The 19,859-nt window shown below is 38.6% G+C and overlaps 1 protein-coding gene across 9 annotated transcripts in view; it reads right to left on the bottom strand.

Moving 5' to 3' along the window:
* SPIDR (scaffold protein involved in DNA repair) overlaps positions 1-19,859 on the bottom strand; it is a 466,088-nt gene that overhangs the window by 333,999 nt on the left and 112,230 nt on the right. The window contains exon 1 of one of the 9 annotated variants that reach the window (XM_046641901.1): positions 17,227-17,369. The exons of the other annotated variants lie outside the window; for them this stretch is intronic. Coding sequence (XP_046497857.1) covers positions 17,227-17,271 — 45 coding nt within the window. The 5' untranslated portion in view covers positions 17,272-17,369. Of the gene's footprint in view, positions 1-17,226; positions 17,370-19,859 lie in introns of those variants that run through there. 9 annotated transcript variants of the gene reach the window in all.

The following is a 19,859-nucleotide window of genomic DNA, read 5'->3' as shown; positions in this document are numbered from 1 at the left end:
GCTAATGTGACTTCCTGTGATTCTATTTACAAATTTCTTTATGAAATGTTCAGGAAAGGTTCTTGTAAGTGATCTCCCTGAATAATTAAAGAACTACTCCTGAACTGATGTGTCGCAATTTCTACAAACCAAATCTTAATCTAAATCCATGTATGAAAGGTCCTTTTAGATAAAAACTATGTCTACTAAAAAAGTCAAAAAGAAGTGAGCGTCTAATTGCAAGATTAAAGCAGTGCCTCTATTGTAAAGCTACCTCAAGGACAAATGAAACAAATGAGCCAGACGAAACACTGCTCTCTAACCTTCAGAAATTAAGGCTTTCAATCGTAAAATTTTTGGAAAGGTCACACCAAGAGCAGCAGTGGAATATCAGTAATAAATGATCAACTCTTTATTTTCAAACGACACCTTTGTAGGTAATACTTATCTAACAGGTAAAACAAAGAAAAAGAAGATAGTAACTAAGCTAAAATCATTCCTTAAGATAACCAGTTATGAGACAGAAAACAGCTCACTTGACAAATACTTCAAGCAAAAACAAAAGTCGCAAGCCCTTGGTCTCAGCCCAGGCAAAAAAGCATCCATGGTGGCAAGGGGGTCGTTGTTCAATGAAGACACTTTGTGTGCCTGATGCTGTAGGAGCAGGTGCTGGCTGCACCCTGACTCACAGTGCCAGGTGTGCTCCCCATGCCACATCCTGCAGTGTGCTCCTTTCTGCTCTCTGAAGCTTCCCACCCAATTACTGACCAGGCCCAGACCTGCCCTTGAAGGATCTTATGAGATCACCGAGAGCCAGGCTATGCTAAGTTCACCAGGTTTATCCTGGGTTCAGTCTCCCTTTCTTAAAGTCACATTACAAATGAGAACAGTCAGTGGCATTTTAAGGAAAGAACAAGAGAACTATAAAGCCCCGCCTGCTTAGAAGCTTTTAAATTCAATAATAACCGCTAGATGTTTTTAAGGAGATTGGAAGGTGGGGGCAACAGCAAAAATGCTACACAATATATGCCACAGCAGCTGTGGCAAGTAAAAACACCAAAGCCAAGACAGCTCTTAAAAACTGAGGGGAATGAAAGAGTATCAGTGGTTGATGAACAAACTTAGTTAAATGCCTTCATTTCCACTCCCAATTCTAAAATGGAATTCATTCATTTAACAAATTAATTGAGTGCCTCCTGTGTATCAAGAGTCATCCAAGTACAACGGATATAGTGGGGAGGGGACAACACCAAAATCTTTATCCATGTGGTCTTTAAATTCTAGTGCAATCTTAACACATACCACACCTTAATTAAAGTGGGCTGTTCTCTGGCTACTTATCAAGAACTTCACTGGTTAGGTGAAAAATAACAGAAAAACCATCAAAAAGTTGCTAACAGAATTTTATTTTCTATTGGGATTAAAAATCAATAAGAACAACAAAATTCTAAACAATAGAGAGTCTTAAACTACTGATAGGAGATATACTTTCACTGTTTACTTGGTCTGCTTTTTGTGACTGAAACTTTATCCATGAAAATCAGACCCTAGTGAGAGGGAAAACAAAAGCTATAGATTTTCTCACACAATGGAGAAAAAAAAAACCATCTTTTCTGAGGTAAACAGGTTTAACAAGCTACGCCCATGGTTACACCTCTGTAAACCACTTGGCTTGCCTTCCCCAAACCAAAAATGTTTCCAACCTCAAATTCCAGCCTGATGAGAAAGACAGAACTCAATTTCTATTGACGTGGGTTCACAAAAGCACCATTCTACCTCATCTGAAGATCCAAAGTGCCTGCTCTGAGGAGCCTAATGAGAAAATGAGAAATAGCAGGGCAAAGCACATCTCAAGAGAAAGGGAGGGAAAGAGAACTTACAATGCTCAAGAAGGAACCTGAAGGGTCAGTCAAAGTTCACTAAGCAGTAGGTGAGTGTAGAAAATGGCAGAGCATGCCCAAGGCCAGGAGGACTCCACAGCAAACATAGTGGCAACCTGCCCAGAACCAGGTCTGTGCAGCCTGGGTACAGTAATTACAGAGGACAAGAAAGAAAAGCACCCCTTTCTCCAAGGAAGACAGTGTATAACTGTGGAATATGGTTACAGTCTGTGATACAACCTGTCTGGCCATCCTCTCTGTTTCAAAACATGCTCAGACAAGGGCCAGCCCAGTGGTACAGTGGTTAAGTTCACATGCTCTACTTCAGCGGTCCAGGGTTTGCCGGTTCGGATCCTAGGTGCAGACCTACACATCGGCTATCAAGCTGAGCTGTGGCAGGCATCCTACGTATAAGAAGAGGAAGATGGGCATGGATGTTAGCTCAGGGCCAACCTTCCTCAAAACAAACAAACAAACAAAAAACATGTTCAGAGAAGACACAGCCCTGAGCCTTCCTGTAATACTGCCTTCTGGCAAAAGCAGCACACCTTGTTCCTGGTCTGCTAGAGGTTGAAGGGTCATCCAACTCAAACCTACACTTAAAATTTTAGCCTCAAAATTAACAGAGAAGCAAAAATGAAAGCATTCTAAAAGTTAATTCTAATTAAATTCATTCTAAAAATTAATCTTTTCATTTATGCAAATAAAACCAGAGGCAAGACACGGGTTGTTTTTGGTTATGAGCCAGGCTTTGTTTTTATTCAAGGCAAAGAATTAAAATCCTACACAATAGGGTACTGCGGAAAGGAAAAAGAAAGAAATTGAGAGAGGAGCCTGGAGAAGATAGTAAGGCTTCAAAGAAAACAAGCCAGGCAAATACCCTAAGAGAATAAAGGTAGTAAACAAAAGCAAAAATGGTGAAAAGCAAATATACAGCCCTGCACAGCAGACCTAGGAGGTGCCCCTCCAAACATGAGTTCCATCAGATATTAATAGGTAATCAGAGAAAGAGCTCCATAGTCAAATCAGCTTTAATAAACTAGGTTGAATAAAACTAAATAGTAAGACTTCTCAGGAGCCTTAATATGCCCATGTACACTGTGACTTCTAAGAGGAGGTTGTAACACATAGTGTTTCCTAAACTTATTTGACCACAACTTGACCAGTTTTTCACTGAGCATCTCACAGAACTGAAACTTCTAAGAACTGTACATATTTTAATGGAAATAATTCAGAAGTGAAGTTTTCCATAATTTCTTCTACTTCTATCTTCTTAAATATCATATGCTGAATACAGTTTAATATTGTCTTTACAACTCACAATTATTCTAGTGGATAACTATTATTTTGGACTTTGAGGTAATGCAGTTCTGCAAATGCCAAATGGGTTTTCTTTCCCTCCATCTACAAGGTTGTTGGCCGGCCCCAATCCTACAGTGCTCAAGTCTGCTCCTAACAACCTTTCTGATTGACGTTCAAAGTCACAGACTCCTTATTTGCCTTGAGTTTAGAAACCAGGAAACAGCAAGGCTCAATGTTGGATATCAGGAGGACTACAAAGATTGATAAAATATAGATTCTGCTCTTTAGAAATTTATATCTGGCTACTTGTTCACCCCTGAATAAGTCACTAACAGCCTGAAACACTCACTTGTAAGGCAAATCTAAAAGCAATTATTTCAGAGGCCCAAGGCCTCCTTCCAGATCTAAGGTTAAGTGAAAAGACCCTAATCAAATTTCTGGTAGGCAGCATCTTTGTATACACACAAAGATGCTTCTTCAAAATAATCAATCACAAGATTCTTCTGAGGTAAAAGAAGGCAAATTAGGTTAAACTAAAACAGAGGAAGATTCAATGGTTAACATGTAGTCGTCCAGAGTCACACAACAAGTTAAGGGAATACTCACAGGAATCCCTACTATCTACACACACCATACCAGGCTCTGTCTAGAAAATAATGCCAGCCAAAAGAACAGTGGAAAATTGTTTTATACACCAACACACACATATATACATATACATACATACACACACACACACACACACACACACATATATATATTTAACTTCAACAGCTACAAAAATGTGGAAAGGCAAAATGAATTATCTCTAAAGAAATTTGTCCCATGTATTTTTCCATACCCATGAGGTTCAATAAAGGTGATATACCAAGGACTTTAATATTAAGGAATTTAAAATATGAAGGAATTTAAAATCATAATGGTTATTTCATCATTATTTCAATAACTAGGAGATAATGTTTAATATATTGTTGGGAATTTTATTGACAACGTTATGGAGATAAGTCATTTCTGAAAATGAGTATTCCTCTTCGACATTGATGCAAGAATATGAACTATGAAAAAAAGTGCCAGTCTGCTTCAGTCTCTATAAAAACTAGAAACAGCAAAGGGAGTCCTGGAAACCTCACTCTTAAGAACCTACTTGGTTTAAACTGTGAATTCAAACAAAACAATGTTCATCTTGGCGAAAATTTAAAGATCCATGATACTATAGTTATCCTGGGCTTGATTTATAAAGTCATGTAGCTATTTCTTACTTGAAAATAAAATAATGCTGACTAAAAATAAGTCACTAAAAGAATATATTTGAAATATAACTAACAGAATATATGTATGTAAAACTATAAATATACATATTTATATACATATATAACTAGCAGAATATTAATAACTAGCAAACATTTTTTTTGTTTTTGAACACACATTTTGTGTTTCTGAACACTTATTATAGGATGTTCAGGAAAAGTGTGAACTCAGTAGGTTGAACTGATCCAACCACGTGCATTCTCAGGAGGCTTGTTTTCCTGACTGGCCCTTGACCGGCACTTGGGAATTGATCTCTTGGAATAGTCTAACTGATACAAACGTTTTGTACACTCAGTACCTTGGCCACACTGTACTATTTTATCTAGACAGTCTGTTTAAACAATGTAAATTATGGTGAACCTCTACTTTCCTTCTAGGAGATTGGAGTTTCGGTCACTGCAGTCAGTCACGCAAGCACTGTTATCACTGTCACCTACATCCTCAAACCTCAGTAGAAACCAAGTGAGCTTCCCTGGTAGATAACACTTTGCACATGTTGCTACAACTCATTGCTAGAGGAATTACAAGTGTCCTGTGCAATTCCTCTACAAGAGGGCTCTTGGAAGCTTATCCTGGTTTTCTTCAGATTGCTCTTGATGCACCTTTTCCCTTTGCTGACTTTGCTTTGTGTCTTTTGCTGTAATAAACCATAGCTTTGAGTATAATGCTTTCTGAGTCCTATGATTCCTTCTAGCAAATCACTAAACTTGGGGATGATCTTAGGGACCCCAGACGCATGGAGTTTACAGGATTTTTTCTTTTTTTTTAAGATTTTATTTTTTCCTTTTTCTCCCCAAAGCCCCCCGGTACATAGTTGTATATTCTTCGTTGTGGGTACTTCTAGTTGTGGCATGTGGGACGCTGCCTCAGCGTGGCTTGATGAGCAGTGCCATGTCTGCGCACAGGATTCAAACCAACGAAACACTGGGCCGCCTGCAGCGGAGCGTGCGAACTTAACCACTCGGCCACGGGGCCAGCCCCGAGTTTACAGGATTTTATTAATTTTAACATATTTTTCATCATTTGAGTAGGATAAGAGGTATAAACCAGTCCACACAATCCTAGTAATCAGGTTTGGCTGGATATATTTCTTTCAATAACGTATATTAAAGACTTAGAGAAATATCAAGCTCCTCTGTGAAAGCCATTTAGGGTTAGATGAATATGGTTTTAAAGCAAATCACCATCTAGAATAGGGGTTGGCAAATTATTCTGTAATGGACCATACAGTAAGTATTTTAGGCTTTGTGGGCAATACAGTGTCTTTCACAAATACTCAACTCTGCCATTGTAGCATGAAAGCAACCACAGATAACACATAAACCAGTATGGGTTCCAATAAAACTTTATTTGCAAAGACAAGTAAGGGGCTTGATCTGGCCTGCAAGCTATAGTTTGCCAAGCCTATTCCAGAAAAACTGAGCTTCAATAAAAATGTTTTTTCTCAATTTCTTTTCTAGGTAAAAAAGCTATAGATTAAAAAAATAACAAAACAAAAAAATGAAACAAAGAAAAATACCAAAATTTCTTTCCTCATCACTCAACATACCCTAATATGATACAATAAAAACAAAATTCAAAGAATCTAAATTAGAAGTAGAAATAAATTTTAAAATTCAATTTAGTATTTACTGATATCCACTATGACCTCAGTACACCACCAGGAGTTATGAATAGAAAAGCCAAGTGTAAGACTGCTCACTGGCACTGGGCTATGCCTAAACCGGGTGATGTTCCCCTACATCAGTTTTCTATTGCTTCATAACAAATTACTACAAACTTAGTGACTTAAAACAACACCCATTTATTAGTGCACAATTCTGCTGTGCAAACTTTATCCAGGCAAACAAAAGTCCAGGCATGGCATACTGGCATCTCTACTCAGGGTCTCCTAAGGCTAGAATCAAGGTGCTGATTGGCTGCCTTCTCATCTAGAGCTCAGGGTCCTCTTCCAACCTCATGTGATTGTGGCAGGGTGCAGTTTCTTGTGGCTGCTGGACTGAGTTCCCTGCTTTCTTGCTGGCAGTCAGCTGGGTGCTGCTCTCAGCCTGTGTTATTTTTCACATGGCTTCATGCATCTTTAAAGCCAGTAACAGATAATCTTTTTCCTATAGAATGCCCATGTAACTTCCTGCAACTGGTTCTTACAATCAAAGTTTAAAACATTTAATTTACCCAATAGCTGGATTCAGCATTGCTCAACAAATATCTCAAAGCATGCCCAACAAACTTAAAGCCCCTAAAAATCAGTAAGAGACTTTGAAATAAGCTTTTTCTTAGACAGGATCTTATCTTAAGACCATTTAAGATGATAGATTTCCTGGGATTGACAGAAACTTCATGGGAACACTGGACCAGCAGTAATATGAATCTTTTTTTATGTTTTTTTAAGAGTGGCACCTGAGCTAACATCTGTTGCCAATCATCTTCTTCTTTTTTTTTCTCTTCTTCTTCCCAAAGCCCCTAGTACATAGTTGTATATTCTAGTTGTAGGTCCTTCTGGCTGTGCTATGTGGGAGGCCACCTCAGCATGGCCTGATGAGCAGTGCCACATCCACACCCAGGATCCAAACTGTGAAACCCTGGGCCACCTAAGTGGAGCATGCAAACTTAACCACTCGGCCACAGGGCCAGCCCTTAATATGAATCTTAAGCATTCAGGTGATGCATAAATTTGAATTAAGTCAAACTGAAAAAACTTTTCTATTATGTTAGGTTCCTAATAATACTTATAAAAGCCCCCAAATCTATACAAATTCCATCCTTCATCATCCACAACTCACTGATTTAATGACAACTATCCTAAAAGAAACTGAACAAGAAATTTCTAATAATCTGAGAATGTAAAATGACTAGAGCTATTTCCTTAAAAACCCTGCTTAAAGAAAAAATTGTTTTCTTAATAGCTATTAACTCGATCTATTTTACTAAAACCAAAAAGAAAAAAAAATAAAGGAATAAAACTTCTAAACTAGACAAAGCAAAATAAGAGAATCACATGCTTTGAGAACTGTCTACCAGTTTTGGCTACAAATCTACCTGGTCTTATCTATTAAAACGGTCTATTTAAATGGCCTTTATTAACACAAAAGGCTTCATCTCCTTGATTAAATTAAGTCTAATTGAAAGACGAGCTGTTCAGACCAAAACAGATGATTAAAACTCAACTAAAAATGAGGACAGCATCTAAAAATAAACTGTCATGAAGAGGCCGGGGTGGAGACGAACAGGAAGATATTCTCTTTTTGCTGGACAGATATAAAAAAGAAGGAAAACATAAGTCAACCTAGATAGATATTTAGACTTCAAAAATATATAAATAAGGAAAAATAATTAAATCGAAACAATTTGGAAATATATAAAAATGGGACAATTTATATTTTTATTGTTATTCTAGGTAACAAAGTTTAATTGCTTTGAATAGATATAGTCTTTATTTCAGAAGTTTATATGGACAACCAAGGATCTACATAAAGTAAAATAAGGAAATTGTTTTCAGTAGAGCTTTTCTCATGCTGTTTTAACTTCTAGAGAATTGTCAGAATTATCTATTTTATTTTCTTCCACTGAACTCCCTTTTGACCGACTTTCTCCACATCTGTCCCTAATCCTATTTTTTAAACTTCCCTGATGGACAAGAGAAAAAAGATGGCTCAGTAGAAACCACTACCTCACTTAGAATGAATAAAACAACTTAACCTAAAAGAGCACATGACAACAGGTCAACAGCTCATTTTATTTAAAAAAACAACAACAGTAACACATGATTATCATGGTTGACAGTAGCACTTCAAAAATAAACCTAAGGAGTAAGCACTTTCCATGACTTATTTCTCCTAGGCCTGTACCCCAGGACATTTATTAATCTCTGAAAATCATTCTCTTTCACACTTTCTCTTTTTAATTTGTAATTTTAAAAAATGGAACTTAAGTCAGAACATTACATTTCAACACAAATATTAACGTGAGTTCAGTAGAAATTTTAAAAAATAGTAATTTGGGCCTACCCAGAAAATTCTCCTTGATTTACAAATCAATGAAATGATGGACTTATTTTGGATCTACTGTAAATCACTTAATTGATCTAGCTAGAGCACATACTCCATAAGCCTACATAATAAAAAGCATAGAGTTTTTTCTTAGGAAAGAAAAAATTTCAACTGGACGACCGCCAAATCTTAAACCTGGAAATCTCAAATGCTTTGAATGCATTTCCCCTTCAAACTAGCAAAAATAAGGCTAATTACTAATGTGTATCAACTCATATATCCAAGTTTCTCCACACTATCGGGTGAAATTTTTCTTGGATTAGAAATGTTTAGCAGCCAGCCCTATAGCTGAGTGGTTATGTTCACGCCCTCTACTTCAGCAGCCCACGCTGGTGAAGTTCAGATCCTGGGCGCAGACCTAGCACCACTCATCAATAAATAAATAAATAAAATCTTTAAAAAAAAAAAAAAAGAAATGTTTAAAGTACCCTAAATAAGAGTTACACAATGATAGTCTCCACATCTTTTGAAATAAAAACTGGCAATTCAGGGGATTAGTTTATGAAATTTTTAAGAAACAATCGTTTTCTTTTTTTTTTTTTAAAGATTGGCACCTGAGCTAACAACTGTCGCCAATCTTCTCTCTTTTTTTTTTTCCTGCTTTTTCTCCCCAAATCCCCCCAGTAAATAGTTGTATATTTTAGTTGTGGGTCCTTCTAGTTGTGGCATGTGGGACGCCACCACAGCATGGCCTGACTAGCAGTGCCATGCCTGTGCCCAGGATCCCAACCAGCGGAAACCTTGGGCCACCGAAGTGGAGCATGCAAACTTAACCACTCTGCCAGAATCTTTTTTTAATTAAGCCTGTCAATCAAGAGGAGGTTGTGATACTCATCATTTATCTTTAAAAGTAGAAGCACTATTTAAAATACTCTTGAAATACTACTCTGATGAACTGGAGATTTTTAATCAAGTTTTATAATACAATTTCAGGAATATGTTCCATAGCAGTGATCAGATTATTTTCACGTTTACCTCTATTTTCTATAATGAGATCACTAGCTTGATAATTAAGAAATACGTCCTTAAAACCCTTATTCTAATGTAGTCCTCTACCTCTTCCTTTTCATTTCCTTTGTGCCCAGTACTGTACCTAACCCTGGCTAAGAATTTTAGACGTAGTGTTAATTCTTTCAAATCACATGTCATTTTGAAAATTACTGTTCCTGGCACAAAATGGCTCACTTTTGACACTAATTCAGTTAAAAGTAAATTTTAATTCACTGTCACATACGTACAAAGAAATGCTCTAGGCAATATGGGAAATATAAAGGTGAACAAGACACCTTCATATTGATGCAGTAGAAAAAGAACTGGCACTTGCATCAGAGAGACCTGGTTGTAAATTCTAGCTTTAATATCTACTAGTGGTGTAACCTGGACAAGTTTTTTACCATTCTGAGTCTCAATGTCTCAAACTTTAAAAGAGAAATAATAATACCTACTTTACAAAGTCAGCATGAGAATTAAATGAAAGAGTATAAAAAGGATTATAAAGTCCTTAAGAACAGGGATAGTATCTTGTCTTACTTATGCCTAACGCCCAGTACTCGCTATGTGAATTGTAAGCCTTTCTATCCTTACTCACTCACCAAACATTAATTACATGTTTACTATGTACCAGGCATTGTTCTAAGTTGGGGACAAAAGACAAATAAGACATTTTCTCTTCACTTCAAGAAACTTACAAAATAGAAGAAGGAACAGAAAAGCAGACACTTCAGTAACATAGAGTGATGGTGTTAGAATAGATCTGGGGCATGGGAGGATTCATAGACAGCAAGGGCTCAAGTTTATGGGAAGGAAGGTCCCAGGAGAGGTGACTTGAAAATGAGTAGATATTTCACAGGTGGGGCAGAGGATAGGAAGAAGAGGTTACTCTAAGCAAAGATAACAGCAAGAGCAGAAAATGAAGGAATAAAGAGTCCACCATGTTTGGGGAGCTGTGATGTGGTCAGTATGGTGGAGCCAGAGGGCAAAAGATACAAGCAGTTGGGATAAAAAAGGGGCTTACCACACCCCACAAAGTTCCAGGCAGAGCATCTGAAGCCACCTGGTAGAACTTAGACATATATTTATGAACTCTCCCCCGACCTTTTTTTTTTTTTTTTTTTTTTGTTAAAGATTTTATTTTTTCCTTTTTCTCCCCAAAGCCCCTCTGGTACATAGTTGTATATTCTTCATTGTGGGTCCTTCTAGTTGTGGCATGTGGGACGCTGCCTCGGCGTGGTTTGATGATCGGTGCCATGTCCACGCCCAGGATTCGAACCAACGAAACACTGGGCCGCCTGCAGCGGAGCACGCAAACTTAACCACTCAGCCACGGGGCCAGCCCCCCGACCTTTTTTTTTTTTTGGAAGCAACCTACTGTGTTCCTGCAGCTTTATTTTCATGATCTCCTTTGATTGTTACTATAGCCCTACAAGATAGGTATTATTACGCTCACTTTACAGAGAATGTCCAAAAAGGTTAAGTAATTTGCTCTCAGGTACAGAGCAATGACAACTGGACTCCAACCTGGCCCATCTGAACCCATGTTGCTCAGGCTCTTAACTCCTATGTTCTGTCAGAGTTTTCAAACATTGTCAAACTTCTTTTGACCACAACACACATTTCACCAGCAAAGACATACATGTCTACAATTGAAACAACGGTTTCATGAAGCAGCATATACACTTCAATGGTTTTCATTCTCTTTCCTTTAAAAAAAAATCTCTGATTGTAGTTTTTAAGGAGAAGCAAGTGATCAATAGTTCCAGTGTTGCTGATAAGCCATTGTAGGATGAGGATGGAGAGTTTGCCTTTAGATTGAACTTTGCATAGGTCCTTGGTGGTCTTGGGGAGCAGCACTATGGAAGAGGTGGCTGCAGAAGCTGGACCAGAAGTAGAGAAGAGACTCTAGAGACAGCAAAGATTTAGAGATGCATGTCAAGGAATTTTGCTTTATCTAGGAGCTGGGGAATGAGGCAGAAGCTGCAGGGGAAGTGTAGTTAATAAAGGTGTGAGTTTTGTTAAATATGGGAGAAGAACACTCCCTATCTTTTGCAAGCATAAACAAAAAGCAAATAGGCATTCAAGGCCCACATGACCTTAATTCTCTAATCTCATTTCCTACTGCTCTTCCATAAGAAAGCCTAACTCAGCTATACCAAAACACTGAATTTTCCCCAGAATACTGTTTTTTCCTTTTTCCTTTTTTTTTTTTTGCATACTATTTCTTTTACCTAGAATGCCCTTCCTCATTCCTGCCTACCTGGCAAAATCCTACTCAATGATGAAGACTTTGTTCAAGCAACCCTCCATCTATGAAGCCTTTCTTCTTACCCTCAACATTCTGAGTGAATTTTACAGTGAGCACCCACATATCCATCATCTAAATTCTACCATTAATATTTCCCTATTCTTGCTTCAGCATATATCTACTATGGAGTCTTTCCTAACGCACAGAGACTCTTTTTGTCACAGCCACATACTGTACCCATTTCTATTATTCAATTTCTATGTACTACATATATTTATATACACATCCGTCCCTTCTTTGAGACTGTGAGCTCCTTGTAAGTCTAACTTGGTTTTTGTGTGCATGGCTCCAAGAATATAGATTCGCATAGAGAAATTTACTGTGAGGGAATATAAAATGAATAAATTCTGACTACATTACTTACTGAAAACTTCTCTTTATCTGATCTCTAAATAACAACAGCAGAAAAATAACTTTTTTTTCACAATATACCTTCCCCTTATGTGTTGGGAGCCCTAGGGGCAACTGTTCCATCAGAACAACAACAAAGGGGAAATAAACTTTGCACCACTTCTGCAGCTGATAGAGAAGGAAACTGAAAAGGTTCCTTCTGCTTTAGGAGGAGGACAGACAGATTTCTTTCTACATTAGATATCTCACAGACAAAACGACCCTCCAGAAGACCACAACCAAATTTATAGATACTACTTATTTGACAGGTTAACCACTTCTGTTCTGACCCACTATAATGATTAGGAAGAGACATCTTTTCAGGAGATAATCATGAAATCAGCTCCTACACAGAAAAGGTGAGAATAACAGTACAAAACAGACGAGAAGTGCAGAAAACAGGAGAGGATGGAAGATAAAACAAATGGAGATTTCTTTCCATTCTGTTAAAGGAAAAGACTCTCATACAAAACATCTTTAAAAATAAAAACAAACAGAAAAACCAAAAAAGTCACTGCTGGAAATTAATGAACCTAATATGAGCAAAAGGGAAAACACCACTAAACAATAGGAACTTTTTTAGACTATGGTGAAAGTGTTTTCTTTCCACGTGTATTTTGTTCCCCAGATAATCAGACTCTTAAATATATCCCTAGAAAATAAGTTCCTCCTACAAAGTGTCTTCTTCATAACTGCCATTCAGAACACCAACTGCCTATCATGACACAGCAACCAAGAAACATGAGGCTTGTGTTAGGGACAGTCAACTTGTGATTTCCTGCTAGACTTTCTCAATTCAGAGGATGATGAAATGGCCTAGTGTTGCAATGCATTTATGACTTTAGGCAAAAACACAGGGCATCCAAGACAGAAGTGGCAAAGAGAATAGTGCCCAGCAGGAAGTTGTTCCTACAAAGGAAATTGCAGTTTCTAAGATGAAGAGGAAGTCGAGAGGGAGAATTAAGTGTCTTAAGAATTTGAGAAAATATTGAAGAAACTACTTGTGGTCTCAAATACAGTTAAAATATTAAGTAGTATATTCAGCTTATCATTAATTATAAATCTGAAACTTTGCCAATGTAGTTTGGGGTAAAGCTTGCCCACAAAAGGCAAATCATATCCATTAACTGTCTTTCTGTGAGGAGCTGCCACTCTCCTTCTTTATTCCCTGCAGAAAGCTTTTCTGGAAAAATATCTGATGTTAATGTCAACTGAAAGGGACAGAGGAAGAACACTCTCACTCATCTGCTCCTACACACTCTAAGAATCTTGGGCACGTTTCTCTTCATTTCATGATGTCCTGCAATGTTCTCTTCATAAACAAACCTGTCCACCAAGAAGTTTTTACTCTCTATACAACAAAGGGCTAACTTCTCCTAAAGTTTATTTCCACTTGCCCATGAAATGTATCCTAGTCACAGAAAACACAAAATAGTCAGTTCTTTAGCATTATATGAAATAATCGAAGCTATCATTTTTAGTTTAATACAACTTTCATAATAGGCCTAAGAAACCTCTGGTAGAAGTTGTTTCCATCCCCTTCATCTGTAGACATTATAAACTCAGTAGGAACTTCATATCCCACCTACTTATCTCTCTTTTTAATTTTTTTACCATGTCCAGAATTCCTTTCCTGATGCTTATAAACATTCACAGAACAGACCTTTTTCACCATTAAACAGAAACTGAGTGTTGCATATATGTTTTTAGGTAATAATAGGCTTTACAAATACTTAATAGTGGTATTAACAAGAAGGAGACTATTAACAATTTTTCATGAAAGATCACATGTGACTTTCTTTTCTATGTATAGAAAGTAAGTGTGAACTATTCGCCACCATGCGCCTTTTCTCTTTTTATATCAAGACCCACAGCACACTCACTTTCACAAGACAATATGAGGCCCTGAGGATTTACTTTTTATTCTAATTACTGAAATCTTGTTTTAGTATTCACTATTTTACTATAAACAATCTGCACTCATGAGTCGGATCTCCCTAGCTAAACCATCTTTTTGACTTCTCAGATCACCCATTGATTCCCATCATCCCACAATTTCTTTTTTTTTTTCGCTTTTTCTCCCCAATCTCCCCAGTACATAGTTGTATATTTTTCTTTTTAGTTGAGGGTCTTTCTAGATGTGGCATGTGGAATGCTGCCTCAGCATGGCCTGATGAGCGGTGGCATGTCCGCGCCCGGGATCCGAACTCGCAAAACCCTGGGCTGCTAAAGCAGAGCGAGGGAACTTAACCACTCAGCCACGGGGCCAGCCCCTATTCCACAATTTCTAATGTGGCTTTTGAATCACTGTGATCTTGTGATCTCCATATTCCTTCCTTCCTTGTTTTTCTTCAAGTGCCTTTTTTTCTCCAACTAGTATTTCACAATTCCTTCCTTACCTTCATTCATTTAACAAATACTTGCTGAATACTAAGTACTGTGCTAGAGGAGGCTGCTACAACATTGAGTAAGACTCAGGTTAGTTATGGACGGGGCAGGGAATAATCTGTTACAACACAGTATACTAAACACTATGAAAGGACTAAGGACTATGTGCTACAGGGCACCTAAGAAGGACACAAAGCCAGACCCATGATGGGAAGTCAAAGAGGGCCACCAAAGGGAGGGACAGGAGGCTTTTGGTGGTGAAGACGAAATTGTGAATACTCTAGGACACACCAGTGGGCCAGTGGTAGAATTTCTTGCCAGCTATTTAACTTCTATATATTCTCATATTCCCATTTTCTCGTATGTGTGAGTTTATGTAACAGTGTACACTACCTGTACCCTTCAACTGCTGTTCATGAACTTTGCATTAGTTCTCTAATGCTGTGTGACAATACACCACAAACTCAGTGGCTTATGGCCACACTCATTTATTAGCTCTTAGTTTTGTAGGCCAGAAATCTTGCACACTTTAACTGAGTCCTCTGCTCAGGGTATCACAAAGCTGAAATCAAGGTGCTGGCTGGGCTTAGGTCTCCTCTAGAGGCTCTGGAGAAAAATGCAAGTCTAAGCTCACTCTTCTTGTTGGCAGAATTCAGCTCCTTGTGGTTTTATGATTGAGGTCTCCATGTCCTTGCGTGCTGTCGGCTGGGATCCACTCTGAGCTCCCAGATGTCACCACATTCCTTGCCCTGTGGCTCCTTTCAACTTTAAACCAGCAATGGTACATAAATCCCTCTTCTGCTTCAAATCTCTGACTTCCTCTGTCTCTGATCTCTAGACTCAGATTTATAGGGCTCAAGGGATCAGGTCAAGCCCAGTGAGGATAAACTCTCTTCTTAAAGTCCACTGTGCCACATAACAAACCTCATCATAGCAGTAAACTCCATCCTAGTCACAGACCCAGGGATTATGCAGGGTACAGCAGGGAGTGGTGATGTTGGGGGGTCATTTTAGAATTCTACCAACCACAATTTATACAGAAAACACAAAACTTGGCATTAAAGTACTTAGCATGAAGGAAGCATTTTATGGCACTGATTATAAACAGGGCACTTAGGTTCTCTCTATTCAAGGATTTTACTTTACAATCCTGACAGTACAATAACCAAAAAATTATAGACAACTCTCAAATTAGGCTGCCAGCCCTTTTATCCTTAATCCGCTCATCTTTACAAATGCCTAAGAGAGATTTATATTTGAATATTTCACTCAACCTCACATGATAAAGCTGAACTAATAACCTTCCCCTTCAGAGTTACTCCTTTCTCAGATTTCCATTATACCACCAGGCAGCCAGTACTCCAGGATCTCAGCCTTAGCATGATTGTTTTATTTATCTTTTACCCTATGTTCTCTTTGACATCAAACTGAACTGAAATCAATTCATCAATAAATCTTCACAACTAATCTTCCTCTCCATTCTCAAACATACTTTATGTCTAGAACAGGATCATTAGAAACACTGGTCTCCTGACCTGACCTTCTTGCCACTTTCTCCTCTTTCACGTGCACACTGGTCACATCCTACACATGCCTAGCAATAAAATCCCCACCACCACACTCAAGTATTTTCCACTCAGAAGCCACAGCCACCCCTTATTCCAGCCATGGATATCAGAACTCTTCATGCCAGCACTCAAGGCCAACATTCAGCTGTTTCCTGGGCCCCAAACTCATACTTCAAACCCCATCATCCAATTCCACACCACCGTCAGCCTCTTAGACCTCACCTTTCTAGTCCTAGCCTAAGGCCTCTGCTTAGCCGCTCTCTCAGTCAGATACACCTGAGCCTTGAGGGGTCAGCCAATGAGTAATTAGGGTTAGTAAGTGGAGCCTGCCATTGAGTAATTAAACAACTGAGCAGACCTAACCAACTAGTGGAGTTAGTCCCTCATCCAGGAATAGGTTCCACACCTTACATACAAGTTTTATTTTCCATACTTTGAAGTTGTAAGATCACTAACACTGCTTGGTGAATGTTAACTAGACCTATTGTGGTGATCATTTCACAATATACACAAATATCAAATCATTATGTTGTACACTTAAAACTAATATAATGTTATATGTCAATTATACCTCAATAAAAAAAGAAAGGAAAAAAAAACAAACAGAAAAACCAAAACATTGCTTGGAACAATAGCCAGGGTTCTTCAGATAGCTTTTGGCCCAGATTAGGCCAACAGGACGGCAATGGATCTTCAAGTGAACTTCAACTGAGCGTTGCCAAGAGGCTCAAGCCTGATCAAGTCTGGGTCTGGGTCAAGGATGCAGGAGGCAGCAAAAGGAACACCCAGCTCACAGTATCCTTGGTTTGATAGCCAAGAGGGCAGAAGCCATGCAAGAGTGTGGAAGAGGCTGGGGTCAGTTTCAAGTCTACACAGGATTAAATGCGATCACTTACTGTTCTAGGCAAAATGCACAATATACTCTCATCATGAACCAAATGTTTTATTTCATAATTAACTGAATAATACTTTTATAGGAGTAATAATTGAGCACAGAGAGCTCTTCTGCATGTTTTCCTTTGAAACAATGATCCAAGTATATTTAGAACACAGATTCCTACCTTCGAATGAATGCAGTAGATTCTGTAAAGGCACATCAGCCACATTCCTTTATGTCTCCAAAAGAGCTTGCAAGAACTTTGCCGGAAGAGGGTGATTTTCTTTTACCTACTGAAAGAGAGAGAAAAAGAAAGAGACAGAGAGAGAGAGAGAGAAAGAGAGAGAGAATAGAAAACCACCTAGACAGCACGTAGTCAGTAGGCCACCAAACTCTCCTGACTAAATGGAGCTCTGTGGCCCCAACACGGAACTGCATAGAGCATGTTTCTGTTCTTCTGAATAGCAAAATGAGAATAAGTGTTTTCTTAAAGTATAATTTCAATAACATGAGTAACTGTCTATTAGGCTTCCAAACGTAAGCATGGAAAGTAGCCATCCAACAAGCTTCCTTCTTGAGAAATCACTGCCTGAGGCTGGGACAGGGGACGAGGAAAGAAGGGAAACCAAGAAATTAAAGAGTTTGAAATAGTCTTCTGCCTAAATAAATTTTAAAAACAGCCGTAATTTCTATGCATTTTAATTCCTTCAGAGATACTTTTGCTTCCTGAATTAGCCTATGAGACTCAGCTTACTGTAACATGACCCTGAAAAACTCACTGCTCTATCAGCTCACTAGGTAGAGAAGAGGACACATGGGTGGACCACTTCAAGATGGGACAGGATTTGGTAAGTACAGATTTGATCTTTATGAGGTGATCCCAACTACAAAAAAAGAACACGAGTAATGATGGGTGGAAAGGGCCTGAATTCTCCCTGTTACATTTTATTTCTCAGGCTGTGTAGATTCATGAGCGTTATTTTTCCTCTTTACATTTTTGTGTTCCTAATTTATTTCATGTTGAAAAAATAAAGAGGAAAACACAACATATACTCTAGAAATAGTAGAAATCTGATATGGTCGACATGTAGAGAAGTGCAGTCAAAGAGCATGATGGGAGAAAGGGCAGTCCAGGAGCACATGTTGTGTCCCTGATGAATGGGGGTCCCTTTATTCCTCACATTCATCACTAAGGGCCAGCTCTCTCAGACCATAGTGAGCCAATTAAATAAAATCTGGCCTCAGGCTAGTGTTCCTGCCCTTGCCTGTGCCCACAGGCCCTGAGTCCTAACCTCCCCAATAATGTGCTATCTCCAAGGCAACTCTCCTATCAACTTTCCTGCTCCTCAGCATGGCTCGTCATCTCAGCAACTCACAAACCACAGAATCATCTGTAAAGCTTATTAAAACAAGGATGGCTGGGCCCCACTCCCAGGTTTTGATTCTGAGGTCTGTGGTAGGCCGAAGAATCTGCGTTTCTAACAAGTTCCCAGGTGGTGCTCCTGTTGCTGGTTGAAGGACTACCTTGGGAGAACTACTACTCTATGTAGCACTCACATCTGAATATTTGGCTTTGATTTCTATATGCCTAACATAGCTTTATCCAGCCCAAGCTTGTAATCTCTTCTGGGACGGTGGACTTCCTAACTGAACACAAGGGTTTGCCATCCCCACCTAGATCCTTCCTGGGAGCCATAGTATGTCACAGATCCACAAACCAGGATCAATGTACACTCATCTTGTCTCCTACTTACTAATGCTAAGACAGATGGAAGGTACTGAGTAAACACTAAACTGAATCATTAATGAAATGATTTTTTGTCATGACAAATTCATATAGTATTCTACCATTCACAAAGCACTTTCATCATTATGTTGCCCCACTTGAACTTGATGACAAGCTATAATAGTAGATATTACTATCCCCATTTGGGGGGAAGTCAGAGAAGTTATGAACCTACTTGACGTCACAGCACTACTACTTTAGATATCTCCTTTTATGTAACTATGGTCATTTAATAGATTTATCAGTTGTACATTTTTTTTTTACAGTTTCATCAGCATTACTCATCACTTAATTTCAATATTAAAAAGCACAACAGCATTTAAGCGAGGTGTGAAACATGTGAATGCTCACCATAAACACTAAATAAATATTGGTTGAGTCAGAGTCTTATGCTACCATAAATGCAAATAGCACCAAAGCAATGTTTGTGATCTGGCAATCCCAAGAACAAGGCTGACAGACACAAAATGCCTTAAAGCACAGGACACAGACTGGTAACCAGTGGACAAGTTCTTATTTTTGTTTTTTGCCCTATAGAGTTTTTCACTTTTGGTTTTTATTTTTCATTTGAACTAGGTGCTTACAAGTAGAAATTGGGAGATTTCACATACAGATCTGGATTGATAGCTTTTCTTGAAATTGAGACGATCTGGCAATGCTGGAATCACATACTTACTTACAAGGTAACAGTTGGCTGGATCTTACTAACAGCTCTTGTGCTCAGCCAGGGCAGCCTTTCCAGTCAGGCAGGGCCCTCTCAGGCCTATTGGTGTGCACCACCCACCCGGGTCCACAGGCCTCCTGCCCTGGAGTTTGTTCTTATACAGTTAAAATGGATCAATAACAAATAAAACGAGCAGAATAAATTTCTCCAGGCTCACTCAATTACAATTTGAGAGTGATATAGTTTGGCTGCTTAGGGACTACTGAGAAATAACTAGCCACACAGCAATGAAACTGAGAACCTGATTCTTGTTGCCTGTCTTCTGAGAAAGCCAGTCTCTCCAATTCCATAAAAGAAAGTGATAAAC

This window comes from Equus quagga, chromosome 16 (genome assembly GCF_021613505.1).
Source record: "Equus quagga isolate Etosha38 chromosome 16, UCLA_HA_Equagga_1.0, whole genome shotgun sequence".
NCBI classification, from domain to species: domain Eukaryota; kingdom Metazoa; phylum Chordata; class Mammalia; order Perissodactyla; family Equidae; genus Equus; species Equus quagga.
The sequence above is the reverse complement of the archived record's forward strand: the minus strand, read 5'-3'. Positions and strand labels throughout refer to the sequence as shown.